Source organism: Xenopus laevis, chromosome 5L (genome assembly GCF_017654675.1).
Source record: "Xenopus laevis strain J_2021 chromosome 5L, Xenopus_laevis_v10.1, whole genome shotgun sequence".
Classification (NCBI taxonomy): Eukaryota; Metazoa; Chordata; class Amphibia; order Anura; family Pipidae; genus Xenopus; species Xenopus laevis.
This window is the reverse complement of record NC_054379.1, coordinates 3111604-3129046: the sequence shown is the minus strand read 5'-3', so window position 1 is coordinate 3129046 and position 17443 is coordinate 3111604. Positions and strand designations below refer to the sequence as shown.

Below are 17443 nucleotides of genomic sequence, written 5' to 3'. Positions count from 1 at the left end.
GTTTGTCCCTGCTGAGCAGAATCCCTGAGTGTCATTAAAGGCAACTGACTTGATACAATATTGGCACTTATATTCCAACTAATGGACCAACTAAATGTTGCAAAACTGTACATCGTGTTAATGGGGATTATCAGTCCTGGAAGCAAAATATTGTGGAAATTGACCAGACTGTGCAGTTGATCTGGTTCATTGCCTGGTACAAGTCATGTTGCTTTAACAACTTGTAGGCAAGTTACATTAGTCAAGTTGTCCTTCGTCTCCAGTTTTAAGCTGTTCCGGCACAGGGTGGATCGTTGGGAATATGTCTCGGAGAAGGAAAGTCTCAGCCATCTTGATCCAGTCTCCATAACAAGGTCCTGCTATGTGGTCAGTAAAGGGTGATGATAATAATGTACAACATAAGACAGACTATGTCATTGCTGAGGAAATGCTTCCCTGGTGGCCAATGACTAGTTAAATAATATTTTATTTTGTTACTGATTTTGTTTAGGACCATAGCTTTATTTTAGTAAGAAGTGCATAGCTTCTGTTGTGTGCTTGTTCCACGTTATATTTTATTATTTAGATCGATGATAAATCCCTGCCTTGCTTTAATTCAAAGCAGTGTCGGCAGTTTGCTCGGGGCTGTACTTGTATGTCTCTCTGTCTGGGGCTCTAACATCTCCACATGGGGACTTTCCCAGCAGGTCTGTGACTGGCCAATAACTCTCCACGTTCATTTGTTTTTAATAATAAAGAGATAATTGTGGCACGTTGTTCTGTTGGCCAATATTGCTGCCCTTTATAGAACCCACTCATTGGAACATACAGAACATGGATATGATCCGGTCATGATTTGTTGGGCAACATTATCCCAGATCTATTCATTGAGTGGCTTTCATTTAAACCATGATTATGCCCAGGCTGTTTTTTTTATTTTTTTATTAATTTAGAGAGTGGTGCTAAATCATTAGGTCCTGGATTACTCTGCACGGGGCACATATCATCAGCCTGTAGTTGTACTACCCATGAGGAATGCTTTTAATTACATGTAAGCAGCTGGGAGCAAACTCTACTCCCTCCTTCAATAGAATATTTCATTTGTCACAGAGCTGTTAGAATTCTTGGCACAAGGGAACATGCAAAGCTGCTGTTGGCTCCTTTACAAATTTCAATTCGGATCTCACCGCAAGTTACACACAGTCTGTATGTGGCGTATGGAGGTGACTGAGCATGTCCGTATTCAATCAAGTATGTATGTGGCGTATGGAGGTGACTGAGCATGTCCGTATTCAATCATGTATGTATGCGGAGTATGGAGGTGACTTCAACATGTCCGAATTCAATCACGTATGTATGCGGAGTATGGAGATGACTTGAGCATGTCCGTATTCAATCACGTATGTATGCAGAGTATGGAGGTGACTGAGCATGTCCGTATTCAATCACGTATGTATGCGGAGTATGGAGGTGACTTGAGCATGTCCGTATTCAATCACGTATGTATGCGGAGTATGGAGGTGACTTGAGCATGTCCGTATTCAATCACGTATGTATGCGGAGTATGGAGATGACTTGAGCATGTCCGTATTCAATCACGTATGTATGCGGAGTATGGAGGTGACTTGAGCATGTCCGTATTCAATCACGTATGTATGCGGAGTATGGAGGTGACTTGAGCATGTCCGAATTCAATCACGTGTGTATGCGGAGTATGGAGGTGACTTGAGCATGTCCGTATTCAATCACGTATGTGTGCGGAGTATGGAGATGACTGAGCATGTCTATATTCAATCACGTATGTATACGGAGTATGGAGGTGACTTGAGCATGTCCGTATTCAATCACGTATGTATGCGGAGTATGGAGGTGACTGAGCATGTTCGTATTCAATCAGTACTTTGGCGCTATTTATTTGGGCCTATCGAAATCAAAAGAAACAGTCAAATTTATGTACTCACCACCGATTTCAGGAGTGAAACTTCATCCCGACTGTCACTTTCTGGGAACAGCAGGAAACGTCTCCACCTCTCCATCTAAACTCATGTTTGGGTTATATTTATTGACCCATGTGGCTGCCATTGTTACTCCTTCTTCTCTGGGGAAGTTGTACCTTCATGTATTTGCTTGTCCCGAGCCATCAAAATGGAACAGGGAAGTCAAGAAATGTTTAAAATGTATTTGTCCATAGAACAGCTGGTTTTTCCTTTTATTTCCATGCTTGACTAGCTCTTCCTACTATTTCATTTATTGTGCATGGACCTGGGAGAAGAAAAACTCTGGCCAGTGATACAAATCATCCTATTTAGTGGCCTGGAGGTTTTACATCTTTTCTGCTGTCACATCAGTCCATTCCAGACACCGTTCATTTTGCTGGGTCCGACCCGCTGCTCCAATATATTGTACATACGTCCTGGTTAAAGGGAACATTGGGGGCCTGTAGTTCCCATGATACAGTCATTGTTGATAGTGACCCAAGGTTAAAAAAAAAAGTGTTTGATTTTTCTGGTAAAGATTTTTCTATTGCATTAGAAATATTTCTAATATTAGAATGGAATATTAAAATATTAGAATGTAAGCTCCGCCGAACAGAGGATTACTTGTTATAGAAGAATATGCAGAGGCTGTGGCTAACAATTCTACTATTTTGCCTTGAACGTTTCATGACCTGCTTCTCCATAATTACAGAAAACCAAAACGGTTAAAGTTTGCCTTAGAGCACATTTAATATTATTTGGGTACCTTACCCATTCTATTAGGCTGGTTTCCTTAATTGAAATATGTCCCCACGCTCCCCTCCCCTAAATACTCTGTTAGCCGAGCTTCACTCAGTTGCTCAGGGGCTTGCTCACTTACTGGTGGTACATGGGAATCATCCGTGGTCTTCTCTTCTAAAACTCTTAAGTCACATCATGCTAAGGTCAACAGATATATAAATCCGCTGCAATTATTCCTCAAGTCTCATCTGGCTGAAATTATTTGGCCTGGTCAGTACTATGAGCAGGGAACTTCTCCCCCAAATATATACTGTACAGGAGACAGTGCTCTCTAATATGAAATCTACGGAAGCCCCAGCAGGAGAACAGGACCCCTCTGAGGGAGCAGAATTTTGTTTTGATTATATTGATAGAAGATCTCAGATTTGCTTCTTAAGGAACATATTAAAAATGCTAATATTAGGCCAGATATTGTTGCAGTCATGTTCCTCGGATGTGTCTAGTTACACGTACTGTACAACTAGTGTTCCTCGGATGTGTCTAGTTTATACATACTGTACAACTAGTGTTCCTCGGATGTGTCTAGTTTATACATACTGTACAACTAGTGTTCCTCGGATGTGTCTAGTTTATACATACTGTACAACTAGTGTTCCTCGGATGTGTCTAGTTACACGTACTGTACAACTAGTGTTCCTCGGATGTGTCTAGTTTATACATACTGTACAACTAGTGTTCCTCGGATGTGTCTAGTTTATACATACTGTACAACTAGTGTTCCTCGGATGTGTCTAGTTACACGTACTGTACAACTAGTGTTCCTCGGATGTGTCTAGTTTATACATACTGTACAACTAGTGTTCCTCGGATGTGTCAATCCAAACAATTCAGTGGTTTATTTCTATAATAGTAATGAGTATGTGAAAGGTAGCTGAAAGGCTCACAAACCACCCTGTGGGCAAACACATGGGCTTGTCTCACAGTCAACTTTGCTCTTGTAGCGTCCGGCCCTTTCTGGCTGCTACTTATCCGTGTTTGCTTTTCCGATTTTAGTCAGTTTTTCAGTTTGCTGCCTCCTGAAAGCAGGTACAAAAGCGATTTCTCACCTGGATTTCCCCTCGTTCCTGACAGCACAATAACTAGGTGTGCACCAGGATTCCTTTAGTCAACTCTACCATAAGAACAAGCTGGATGCAATGGAGGTTTAAGGAGAGGGAAATGTGGGCAACTGATCTTGGTCTCTAAGTGGCATTGGAAGGGGACCTTAACCAAAAAGACATATTAGCATACAATGTGATTAGTTATAGAAATGTTTTATTATCCGAAGTCTTGCTGTTATGTTGAGGCCTAATGCAAACAACCTATCTGGACTTTAGAAGACAAGTCAACTCAAATTCACAATGTCAATGTGTTAGACAACCCCAGATCAGATTAAAGCTGCCGATATTGCTCCTTTAAAACACTGATCCCCAACCAGTAGCTCGTGAGTAACACGTTGCTTCCCAAACCCTTGGATGTTGCTCCCAGTGGCCTCAAAGCAGGTGATTATTTTTGAATTCTTGGCTTGTAGGTCTCCCTAATCGATATTAGCCCAAAAATCGGCCAGGTTTGCTTTTTCTTGGTGATTGAGAACTGTATCAGCTAGTTGATGGGGTCCTTGTCCCGTTGACACCCATTTCCTTTGTTGTCATCCGTTCGTTTGGCCCTATGGCCGAATGATCAGATTAACGTGATATCACCCTGGGCATTTCAGGGAAAGATCCTCTTGTTTGACAATCTTGCCAAGCAAGCAGATCTTATTGTGTATGGCCACTTTAATCTTGTCGTGTATGGCCACCTTAATCGTGTCGTGTGTGGCCACCTTAATTTTATCATATGTGGCCACCTTAATCTTGTCGTGTATGGCCACCTTAATCTTGTCGTGTATGGCCACCTTAATCTTGTCGTGTATGGCCACCTTAATCTTGTCGTGTATGGCCACCTTAATCTTATAGTGTATGGCCATCTTAATTTTATTGTGCATGGCCATCTTAATCTTATCGTGTATGGGCACCTTAAATTTCGAATTGTGGCTTTTTACCCTAGCATGCACTCAGGCTTCCAGGGGGTACACGTCGAACTTACATATGACTTATACATTCTGACTGATCCAGAAGGTAACGAGGGCTCTGGTCAATTAGGGAAGGGTAAGTGGGTATGAGACACAAGGTGTGGGCATTATTATTACAACTGCTGGGAGGAAGACAAGCTGCTTACAATATGGTTTTCCTTACAATAGTAGTCAGCATTTGTTAACAACTCGGTGTGCGTCAGCTCATTGGCCCAGTGATTTATACAGGGAGGGCTCCCATGTGATGTACAAACACACGCATTTAATTGCCCTCAGTGGTTTACATGCTGCTGCCCAGCTGGACTTGTTTCACTGTCTGAGGTTTATTTGCTGATCTCCTACAATTTGTTATCAGACATAAGCATAGAGTAGAGGTGTGTGCAGAATTAGGTGCAGAATTAATTGCTTATTGTGTTCATTGGGCAGGTCCTCGGGTCTCTCAGTAAAGCCAGTATTAGGATCATGTTTTGCTTTTTATTCCTTCAAGAAAATTCTGCCCGTGTGTTGGATTCCTCTTTACCTTTATAAAAACAAAAGGGTTTATTTGGAGCACAGAATTCCACAGTTACTTGCCCTGTACTAAAGGATTTCCTATGCACTTATTTAACAACTAGGTGGAGATGTCTGATGAAGTTTTAGCTCTCTGTACCTCTATACTGTCTATACCTCTATACCTGATTTTATACAGTTTTTCGTCATGTATGTTGAACAGACAATCCTGACTGAAATATTTATTCTATGGATATAGGTGGGTTCTTCAGTTTGGAGGCTGGCACAAGCCTGGTCCACACCAAATAGAAGTCAGATGATAAAAGTTAAAATTTTTTCATTTTATTATCCATAATTAAGAACCAAGGCCTGACGCATTTCATGTCATGTTTCCAAGTCCACCAGCTCATTTCCCATAGGCTCTTTCTCCTTCAAATACTCTGTGTGTAATATTCAATGTTCAGCCTATGACTAAGTGTCCTTGGTAGACACGAAACGCGCCAGGCCTTGGTTCTTAATTATGGATAATAAAATGAAAAAATGTTAACTTTTATCATCTGACTTCTGCTCTTCTATTTGGTGTGGACCAGGCTTGTCCCGCCTCCACTGATGTTTCCTGGTGTTTGCTCCCTTTGCTGAAGGTTTGGGGAGTGTGCACCCGGGCCCACCATGTACAGCGGTAAGTGTCTCTTAATGTACCTAATGTAGTCCATACAATGGTTCTCTAGTTTTATAGTTTGGGTTCTTCAGTTGGGCAGGTTACACAATGTTGGCCGATGGATGGGGCATGAGCAGATGCAGAAGAGCCAATGTGTTGGGTACAGACGGGTGGTGGGCACAGATCACTTACAATTCATAGTGAATGTCTCTACCAACACTGAGGAAAGTCATTGTATTTGACAATAGCCAAAATAACAGTTGTTACATATTATATTAAAAACAAACAAAAAATTCTATCTCACCTGTAAGTTCCATGACCTGTATAAACGTTCAGGCTTTGGATTTATCTGCTAATGGGATTCTGCAAAGACTCTCGATTCACTACTTTTATGATTTCGCCACATTCCCTTTCACGAAGATTCTGGCAAATCCCGAACAGAATTTGAGCCCATGCAAATTAGAGTAGGAAAGGGTTAAAAAAAAAAAAACAGATGCGCGTAGCATGGAAAAAAACTCCCACAACTTCCTTGTTCATGTGACAAAAAGTCACGTGATTTTAAAGGGGTGGTTCACCTTTCAGTTAACTTTTAGTATGTTGTAGAATCGTTAATTCTAAGCAACTTTTAGGTTGGTCTTCATTATTTATTTTTAATCGTTTTTTTTTTTTCATTATTTTTTTTTTTTACTCTTTCCAGCTTTCAAATGGGGGTCACTGACCCCATCTAAAAAACAAATGCTCTGTAAGGTTACAATTATTGTTATTGTTACTTTTTATTCCTCCTCTTTCTATTCAGGCCTCTCCTATTCATATTCCATAGTCCAGTGCCTGGTTGCTAGGTTAACTTGGATCCTAGCAACCAGACTGCTGAAATTGTAAACTGGAGAGCTGCTGAATAAAAAGCTAAATAAGTCAAAAACCACAAATAATAAAAAATGAAAACCAATTGCAAATTGTCTCAGAATATCACTCTCTACATTATACTAAAACTTAATTCAAAGGTGAACTACCCCTAAGAGTTTGGACTTGGTTCACCAAGAAACTAAATCCCACTGAAAAAGGCTGATCTGGTCTGTCCCTACTCCCTTAAAATTCTTATATTGTACAATAGGAGGGCGCCTTATTCTCCATATTGCTTTTAGGTAGTAATGCAGTGTGTAACATTTTAACCCTTCTGAGGGCAATTCATTTTTAATCCACATGACAACATTTTGAAATGAATGACGTATTAATAAGTGTCGGTGCCACCCCCATATTCCTGTCCAGTAAAACATACACAGAGATTCCTGAATCCACTAAATGGAAAATGTATAATATTTTGGGGGTTATGTAATAAAATGCGCTAATTTTGCCCTAGAACTAGAGTCCTGCAGCGAGTTGGGTACCTGTGGGTTACCCTGCGGAATGAGGGGAGGATTTTCAGGTGCGGGTATAGCCGCGGGTCGGGTTGCAGGTCTCCTCTAAATTTTACTCTTTTTAAATTTTACAAAACTTGTTTCTGTCCCGCCCACTTTTGATGACATCACTTCTGGGTTGCAGCGCCATCATTTCCTGTTTGATGGTGGTCAGCGGTTGCGGGTCAGGTTGCGGATAAGGCAGTTGCGGGTCCAGGTTGGGTAGTGGATCAAAGTGGGTAAATATGCGGGTTTGGGTCAGGTCCGGGTATTAGAAATTGGTTCTGCGCAGGACTCTACCTGGAGCAGTAAACCGTAGCAACCAATCAGCAGGTAGGATTTACTCGTCACCTGTTGAAACGCAAACATCTTATTGGTTGCTATAGGTTACCGCGCCTGGACAAGCTTAATGGCTTTTATTACATATGGGGGTGTATGAGTTCAATCTCTGCTTTGGCCGTCAAAACACTGTGTGTGTCATAGGCTGGAGGATTCTGGGAGAGAACACACAGTGCTGAGTTAATTTGTTCTGGTAAGAACATTATATTCTTTTTTTTTTTTGTACAATTTGAGGAGGTTGTGTTCTGCCCTTTGGCTTGTGTGTTAGTCGAAACTCTTCATTTCTGCTCCGGGTTTGGCTTCCAAGCGTAGGACTCCTCCGAGGAAACTTGTGTAACCGCTGCACCGGGTCACGTCCTGTTCATTTCCTCTTTCTCTTCCATTGGATCAGACTTGTGATATTCACTGACCTCTATACCCTCCAATTGGGGCCTCATCAGGAAAAGCAACTGTCAACTTGAAACCTTTTGTTTTTTATCCCAATATCCTTCTCTTTTACTCGGCAAGAAACACCATAACATCGTATCATCTCAAGAATTTAGTGCAGTAGTACATGCGCCTCGGGAATATGTACCTGTGACTCCAAGAACCAGATGTTTTATTTTAAAAAGAGAACAGAAAAAACAGGCCTGGCTTTTGCTGCATGAATTGAAGAGTCAGAACCAGAGAACAGAATGAGATAAACAAATTCTGCTTTCGGTTGAAATGACATTTTCAGATAACTATAAAAACCAATGAGAATTACGTAGAACTGCATTTTTTTTGGGTGGAGATCCCTTTAAATGAATTACCTAGAATCTATGGTTTTTTCATGACCTGGGGGTAAAAGAATAAACGACAAGAATTCACGTTAAACCACACGCCGAGGTCGTTGCACAGGAAGCAGAATATGAGTCAAGATCTCAGTAATGACCGATCTGTTGTCGCTCTCGTGCCAAGTGTATGGTTTGTGTTAATGACTAATCTCTTGCTACAAACACATTCACATGCTGTTCTGCCAAAATGGATTCATTTATTTCACTTTCCAGTTGTACAGGGCAGGCTATGAAGAACAATGTTTTATTCTCCATTATTATAGTTTGAGCTTGAACAGGTGAACTTGTAATCGAAATCTAATACAAATATGGAAATGTGTAACCTGTGCAGTTGTCAAGGATATTTCTGTTTGGCCAGGGGATTATATAACACTGTGGATCTAGAACACGGATCCTTAACCTTTTTTTTGTACCCGTGAGCAACATTCAAAAGTAAAAGAAGTTGGAGAGCAACATAATCATGGCAAATGTTCCTGGGGGTGTCAAATAATGGTTGTGATTGACTATTGGAAGCCCCTATGTGGACTGGCAGCCTACAGGAGGCTCTGTTTGGCAGTACACCTGCTTTTTATTCAACCGAAACTTGCCTCCAAGCCAAAAATTCAAAAATAAGCAGCTGCTTTGAAGCCACTGGGAGCAACATGAAATGAGCTGGTGAGCAACATGTTACTCATCAGCCACTGGTTGGGGATAACTGATCTAGAACATAAGAGGACCTGTTAGTGAGACACCAACCTAGAGAAACTCTCCTTCACTTCTCATCAGTCTCCGTGGCAAACTGTCATTTTAGCGGGTTTTATGGCATTAGGCTATTAGTTCCGTGAGGACGTGTATCAGTTCTAGATCCAACTGTCGTTTGCAATACTAGCTCTGCTGCCATGGTATCTGGTAATAGAGAGGCACTGCAACAGAAGAGAAATATGAAAGGACAATATTGTCATATCAATAATATTTAACATGGTCCCCCTTGATTCGTTTATAGCAGTCTCCTTAGCATTGAGGTGGGTGGGGTGTTCTCTCTGGCAAATTTTTGGGTCTCAAATGAAATGCACTTCAAATCATTTGTTCAGCCCCCATAGCCGTTCCATTGTCCTTGTGCCTTCCTCAGGGGGAGACTTCCTTCCTAATGTTGCTACGGGATAATCCTCCAACGGTGTTATCAGTGGGGTCATTTCCAGCTTCCTGATGTTTGCTATTAGCAACAGGCACTGCCGTTTTGTTTTTTTAACACAAAAGACCATCAATTTCCCATGCCTTTGACATCAACCATTTTTATTTACTTATTTGTCTTTTAAAACAAATTCCTAAAAGGTTACTATTCTCTAGATGTTGAAACCCTGCCTGCACTCTTTACTTTTAGATGCCCCAGTGTTTAAATTAAAATACATCAGGGGAGCGGTTATGGTGTAATGCAGGGGTGCTGGGAGTTGCACTGCAGTAGCAGCTGGAGGTCCACAGGTTGGATATTCTTAAACTTAAATGCTGATAATTTCTCACAGTGTTGCACATTATAATAATTCCTTTGCACATTTATTGTTCTTTAACTCCCAAAGGGGTAAGATGTTGAGGGTCCCATGTCCTCTCCGCCCTACCCTACAAGCACCCTGTATGTAACAGGACCTGCACTCTCTCTATCTCTTTGTCGAGTGGCAATGCCAGCCTCTTCCAGTTCATCGCTCCAAGCTTCAGCAAGTATAATCTAGCCAACTCTTGTTGGACAACTCATTGGGTGGTGACCTTCTGGCTGGGTATGGAGGACCTTCTTTGGAATGTGGTCATCACATCTCCTGTGTCTGAGTCATCTCTATTAGCTATAGCAGCTATTATAATCATAATAATAAGTCAGTTGCACATTTATTGTTCTTTAACTCACAAAGCGGGAAGATGTTGAGGGTCCACAAAGGGTTGCCACCTGCCCGGTGTTTTACTGGCCTGGCCGGTAAAAATGATGGTTGATCTGAATGTTATTAATTGGGAAAATAGATAAAAATATAGGAAGGCCGGGATTTTTTTTCCAGAAAAGGTGGCACATGTCCTCTCTGCCCTACCTTACAATACACCCTGTATGTAACAGGACCAGCATTCTCTCTATCTCTCCTTCTTGACACTAAAGCCCTTGCAGGGCATTGATCTTGCCCGCTACCCAATCCAAAAGTCGTCCAGTGGCAACTCGATCCATCTCCAGTTCAGTGCTCCAACCTTCAGCAGGTATCATCCAGGCAACTCTTGATGGGACAACTCATTGGATGGTGACCTGGCTTTGTATGGAGGACCTTCTTTGGAATGGTCATCACCTCTCCTGTGCCTGAGGCATCTCTATTAGCTGTAACCTCTCTGTATTCATCTGTATCCTCCAGCCACTATTACCGTGGAAATGTCCGATGATCTTTCATAGAATTTTTACACTTCCAGGTGTTAAGCAGACTCTCATTTCTGTAGTTTCAGATTTCACAACGGAGGATCTCAGCAGGAAACTAAAGTAGAACAGGGCCAGTCCCCTTTTACTTACCCATTCTGTTTATTATTAATTCATGAACGGTTAATCTGCTTCCAATTTGGTTTCAAGTATTGTTTTTAGATCTGATTTCATTCCAGTAACAGACTTGCTCATTATTTGTACAGTTACACAATAGACATTCCTCCCGTGGCTGGGGAAACAGGGGTTAGGCACCTTTACCGGAAGCAATCCATTAGAAAATGGGAAAACAAGCCCAGCGCAATTTTTCTTTTCCATTTAAATTCAAAACGGACATTTTAAACCTTTTACCTCGTGTTTGGATTATGGACAATTGTGAGGATCTGCCCACGTTTCCTACCCACAAACCAAGAGCACAGGGGCCTTCTTATGTCAGGGGCAGTATGGCAAGTGCAGGAATTTCTTTTGTTTTGTTTCAAGCACAAGAGACGCAGCTTTTATAATGTTTGTAGAATTCATTACACAAGACAAACGAGCTGTAGATTAGCAGCGATTCATCTCTAAGGATTCATTACATTACATTTGAATGTTACTTGTTGCATGCCTTGTGGTGATGACATATATAATTCAGCATGTTATTTCTGTGGGTATAGCACATACACTTAATAGTTTTGGGGCCAATGAAGAAAATTATTTTTATTTATTTATTTTTTTTAAATGGTGTGGCGCCTTCTGGGCTTATTTACTTGACTTTTCCCTAGTTGGGTCCCGACTGCCTGGGTACAGGTAGGGGTTCCTTAAAGGGATCCTGTCATCAGAAAACATGTTTTTTTTCAAAACGCATCAGTTAATAGTGCTACTCCAGCAGAATTCTGCACTGAAATCCATTTCTCAAAAGAGCAAACAGATTTTTTTATATTCAATTTTGAAATCTGACATGGGGCTAGACATTTTGTCAATTTCCCAGCTGCCCCTGGTCATGTGACTTGTGCCTGCACTTTAGGAGAGAAATGCTTTCTGGCAGCCTGTTGTTTCTCCTACTCAATGTAACTGAATGTGTCTCAGTGGGACCTGGATTTTACTATTGAGTGTTGTTCTCAGATCTACCAGGCAGCTGTTATCTTGTGTTAGGGAGCTGCTATCTGGTTACCTTCCCATTGTTCTGTTGTTAGGCTGCTGGGGGTGCGGGGGGTGATATCACTCCAACTTGCAATACAGCAGTAAAGACTGATTGAAGTTTATCAGAGCACAAGTCACATGACCAGGGGCAGCTGGGAAATTGACAATATGTCTAGCCCCATGTCAGATTTCAAAATTGGATATAAAAAAACCTGTTCGTTTGAGAAATGGATTTCAGTGCAGAATTCTGCTGGAGCAGCACTATTAACTGATTCATTTTGAAAAAAGTTTTTCCCATGACAGTATCCTGCTTGAAATGGCTCCGAATTGCACGAGTCCCAAAACAATTCCGGGATTCGCTGTATCCCTAATGCATATATGCAAGGAGTTTGTCTGTTCTCCAGTATTGTCCCGTGTTTGCGTGGGTTTTCTCTGGGTACTTGATATTACTTTCCTTCCACATTCCCAAAACATTACTTGCAGGTCAGCTGTTTTCTGATAAAATTGACCATAGTTTGGGACCGGGACATTAGACTGTAAGCTCCACTGGTGCAGGGACTGTTATCAATGACTTATAATCTTTGTTTGTCTCAAAACATAATCTTAAATTTCTGTCTGAGTTATATTAATAAAAATTCATAATAAACAGAAGGATGAGAAATCACAGGACAATGTGTCACAAGATATTTATTACAAATGAGATAATGAAAACATTTGCTGTGGGTTCCTGGGCCAAATCTTCTCCACTTTGTTCTATATCTCTGATGATATTCTGTACAGACCATGACATGCTTATTAAAGTATGAAATATACTGTACTTTTCCTGCCCATTGTTAACAATATATTTGCCTCCCTCTTTGCAGATGAGCGTGAAGCGGTGCAGAAGAAGACTTTCACTAAATGGGTCAATTCCCACTTATCCCGGGTGTCGTGCCGCATCACTGATCTCTACACAGACCTTCGAGATGGGAGAATGCTCATCAAACTACTGGAGGTTCTCTCCGGAGAAAGACTCGTAAGCAAACGTTTCGGGGGGCCAATCAGTAGGAGAAATGTAGTGGTCACATGAAAGTCAGCTGAGCCCAATAGGAACAATTTGTACTGAACTATTTATCGGCCTAATTGAAGTCACATTTCCTGTAAAGTTTACTTCCCCTTTCTATGTGCAGTTCGTGCCACTGGGCATATCGGCTTTATCAGAGTTTAATGGAAAAGGGGCAGTTGAAATGTATAGTTTTATTTCGGTTTACTTTCATGACCTTTTTCCATTACATTTAATGTGTTAATATTTACATATGGACTGAAAAACAGGGATCCCTGTATGCACCATGCGTGTTAAGCAAAATCGAGTTATTCTTACACAAGTCTATTCTGTAACCTTCCTGTGCTGCCGATAACTTCTCACTCACCTCCAATGTCCCTGGGTTTAGCCCAGCACTCATACTGTACCAGGTCCATCACTTCACACCAGTGGTTTTCTGGCTGTTTTGGTCCAAACTCCCCGTTGAACATTTGGCCATAGCCCCACAAGGAAAATATGAAATCATTGCTGTATCTGCCAGAGGGCAAAGACAATCTGTGACAGTAAATGAGTGAATGTTCACCCAATATCTCACCCTAATTCACACTTAGAGACGTCGAGCCTCTGATCGGTTCATGTTCCGGGCTTTATACGACAAGGAACACTTAGCTTGGAACAGATCAGCATAAAATACATCTTTCTGTTTAGTGGTCAGCATGATGGAGCTAGGGTTTACTTGTCCTTTTACATGGATTTCCAGGGGCAGATATCACTCACTCAGATGTTGGGCTTAACTGATCAAATGAGCTTACTGTTATTATCCCCCCCCCCTACTGTATAGTATTTACTATTCCATCCTCAGACACTGTTCTCTGTACCTATTCAGGCCCAGTTTGACTGATTCCTGCTTTTGTATCCTTATAACCTTATAACCAGGCTGCACACCAGTATCCAACAGTCATTGGCTTAACCCTTTCCAAATGCACATTATTCTTTTGAGTGAACATGATAAATAGGCCCCTTTAGTTTCACTCACAATCCACATGACATGCCCTATACCCATAACTGTGGCCCCAGAAATGAGCCAATGTAGGACAGGAGCAAGCGCTAGCTCTGTGGTTGTGGTGATGTCACAATAGGCCTCTTAGTGGGACTTGGAAAACATCTCTGTAAATACAGTTTGGGAGTAAAATGATATTATTCAGAACTTCCAAAGCCTTAGTTGCTGACCCGGCCTTGACCTCAGTGTCCAGAATTACTGCACTCTAAATTCAAATTGGGGACATCGCCATAACACACAGTGTTGGACTGGGACAGCAGGGGCCCACCCAAAAACATTTCACCAGGGGCCCACCATTTCATCTTAGACCAGGGGCCCACTCTCAGTACTATTTTATTTTTCTCCTTACTCATCCTCTGTTTTCCTAGTCCCTCTTTCTTCACATACTATAATCTATTATTCCATCTTTTTTAGCCTCTTTGTTCTCATACAAATAGGGAAATAGGCCAAATGTTTAGCAGCAGGAGGGGTCACTGACACATGGGCCCACCGGGACTTTTCCAGGTATTCCGGTGGGCCAGTCCGACTCTGATTACACATATTCTAACAATACACATATTCATTGCCTGGGTGTACGGCAACTAATTTTAAAGGATTTTATATTCACAACATTTGTGTGGGTGTTGGAACTTTATATGGGTGTTTGCTTGGACTGATTCATAGCAAAATCACATGGCACCAGTGTCGGACTGGCCCACCGGGATATCAGAAAAACTCCCGGTGGGCCAAGGTGTCAGTGGGCCCTCCTGCTTTTAATCTTTTGACCTATTTCATGGTCATTCTCTATTTCTTTATAGGAATAAAGAGGCTTAATAATGGAAGAATAGAGTATAGTATGTAGAGAAAAGAGACTATGAGAATAAAGAGGTTGAGTGAGGAGAGGAGGAATAATAGTTTGGAAAGTGGGCCCTCAACCTAGGGTTTTCTGGTGGGCCCCTGGCATCCCAGTCCGACACTGCATGGCACACACTCCAGCAATTGTGCTAAATCATTCTTGTGGTTTATTTGAGATCTCCACACAACGTTTCGGAGGTACAAACTCCTTTCTCAAGTGCTCTCACCATAGCTGGGAACCATGATAGGAAGGCTAATGTCACACCTAATGTTTTCTCTGCCGGAATCCCAAATAACAGCAATGTCACTGCACACATGCGGCAGGTTTTGGCAGAGAAAACCCAGGTGTGGCATTAGCTTAAAGGGCCTGTAATACTCAAATTGAAAAAATTACTCATTTTTAGCGATGGTTACCCTAATCCAGTATATACATTTTCTAGGCTGTCCAAGAACCCTGCAAAGTAAAACTTAACGACTTCAAATTATCTCTGGGCAGAGAACGTTATTTAAGAATGCAAATACTGAACCATTTATTTACAAATGGGCATTTTCTGTTCTGCATAATTCAGCCAGCGAGAGGGGCCCAAGCTGCTCCATCCTCCTCAAGAGGCTCAGAAATGCAGTGACAATGAAAGGTCTATGCATCCCACACACAATGGCTGAAGAATTTGGGTGGATAACGGGAACATAAATATCTGCACATACAGTAGCTCCCAATATAATGAATCCCATTACAGTAACAGTGAGACATCCTTGTACAAATACAAACTGATACCATTCAATGTATGACTTCTATACGGAGTCGCAATAAAGTGTCTGATACAATTCCAAAGTTCAGTTTTATTCGGTAAATAAAGTGCAATGTGACTTGTCCCAATTTATTTTATCTCAACAGACACAATTTCTTGCACCACCTGCCCCGTATATATCACCGGCCTAGTGGCGGGTAAAATACCAGTGCCAGTATGACCTGCCATGTTGTTTTTCTGAAATGGGCACAGTATAAGGTGACATTACCCTGAGATTACATTATGGTTGTGGTTCGAAGAAAAAATAGGCTGGAATGACCCCAGCTGATAGATGAATATATGTCATGTATAAGCCAAATAAATGTATCACTTTGCTTCCTTACTACATGGTACAGCCACACTATACCCTGCTCCAGGGAATTACTTGCACTCTCCTTATGGTTTTTTCAGTTTTCCATTGATCTTGAAAATAATAAAACCTACTGATAATCATGCTCTCTCTTCGTTTTGGTGGTGGTTAAAGGGAAATATAGCTTTATTTGGTTCTCCTTTTAGTTTCAATAGCAGTAGGTGAGAGGTGGTGGATAAATGTTGGTATAAGAGAACCTTTCCAGGGCGGCAGTTCAGCAGAAAGTGTAAATAAAGTGTAAAATACAAGTGTGTCAACACAATGAACAAATGCAAATTGCCCAATAGCACTTATAATGTGGTGTAGCTATTGCATTAATATTTAGACATCTTCTGAGTTGTATAGTAACATGAGAAGAAGCGGGTCGTACACTGGCCTTTGTTTTGTTGCTCATATTTCCATGTGTGATCTGCACTTCACTCATCCACTTACACAAAAGTGCACCAGAGATACAAGAGCGCGCCCCTTAAGTTCTCATTTCCTAAGCGTTTGAAGTTCTCACAGAGTGTAGTATTAAAAATCCAGTGCTCTATGGAAAGAGAAGTGTGAGGAGGAGCCAGGCCTGGATTTGTGGAAAGGCTCGGGCCTAGGGTGGCACAAATTAAGGGGCAGCATGCAGCCCAGCCGCTTCTACTTTTTTAACCAATAATAGTAGAATTAGACTCCCAGGAGATTTAAATCTTGTCAGCATAGGGGCAGATGGACCATCAAAAGGAGACTTGGCCTTGGGGTGCCCAACTGGCAAATCTGATCCTGGTAGGAGTAACCCAACCCTGCTCTTACTGCCTGCCTTTGAGACAGCACCCCTATGCGGCCACGGCCTTCTAACGCTCTGTACCTTGAACATCTGAATGATGTCCAAGGTTTGGGGTGGGAGAGGGGGTCATCTACGTTTGGGGCCTTTTTTTGCACATTGCAAACTGCATGGGGTATTGTAAATGAGCCCCATAGTGGGTTTTTTGTTGAATTTGTTTAACGTAACATTGCTCGTCGCAATACAAACTGCACCCATGTGTGATCCCTGTTAGCATTGAGGAGATACAGGAGAGGAAAGAGTAGTGGAAACACAGAGTGCAAGGTTGGACAACTGCACAAGTCTACTCTTATTAGTTTTCCAATCTCCGCTCTCCATGTTAGTCGTCAGACCGCTTTTTTATTGATGAGCCGGATGTACAATATGACCCCAATAAATGGGCACATTTGGAACCAAGAGAATTTTGCCTTTTACCTTTTTAGTTTTGCTTCTTATATGTCTAATGGAAGAGTTGCGTTTTTTTTTTGTTCTAGCTTCTCTTAGGATTATGGCACATAGTCATTTGTGGTCACTGTGATCT

The 17443-nt window shown here is 41.6% G+C and overlaps 1 protein-coding gene across 3 annotated transcripts in view; it reads left to right on the top strand.

Moving 5' to 3' along the window:
• sptbn1.L (spectrin, beta, non-erythrocytic 1 L homeolog) overlaps nucleotides 1-17443 on the top strand; it is a 140217-nt gene that overhangs the window by 67715 nt on the left and 55059 nt on the right. For all 3 annotated transcript variants that reach the window (XM_018262519.2, XM_041562446.1, XM_018262520.2), the window contains one exon: nucleotides 12900-13051. In XM_018262519.2, coding sequence (XP_018118008.1) covers nucleotides 12900-13051 — 152 coding nt within the window. The remainder of the gene's footprint in view (nucleotides 1-12899; nucleotides 13052-17443) is intronic.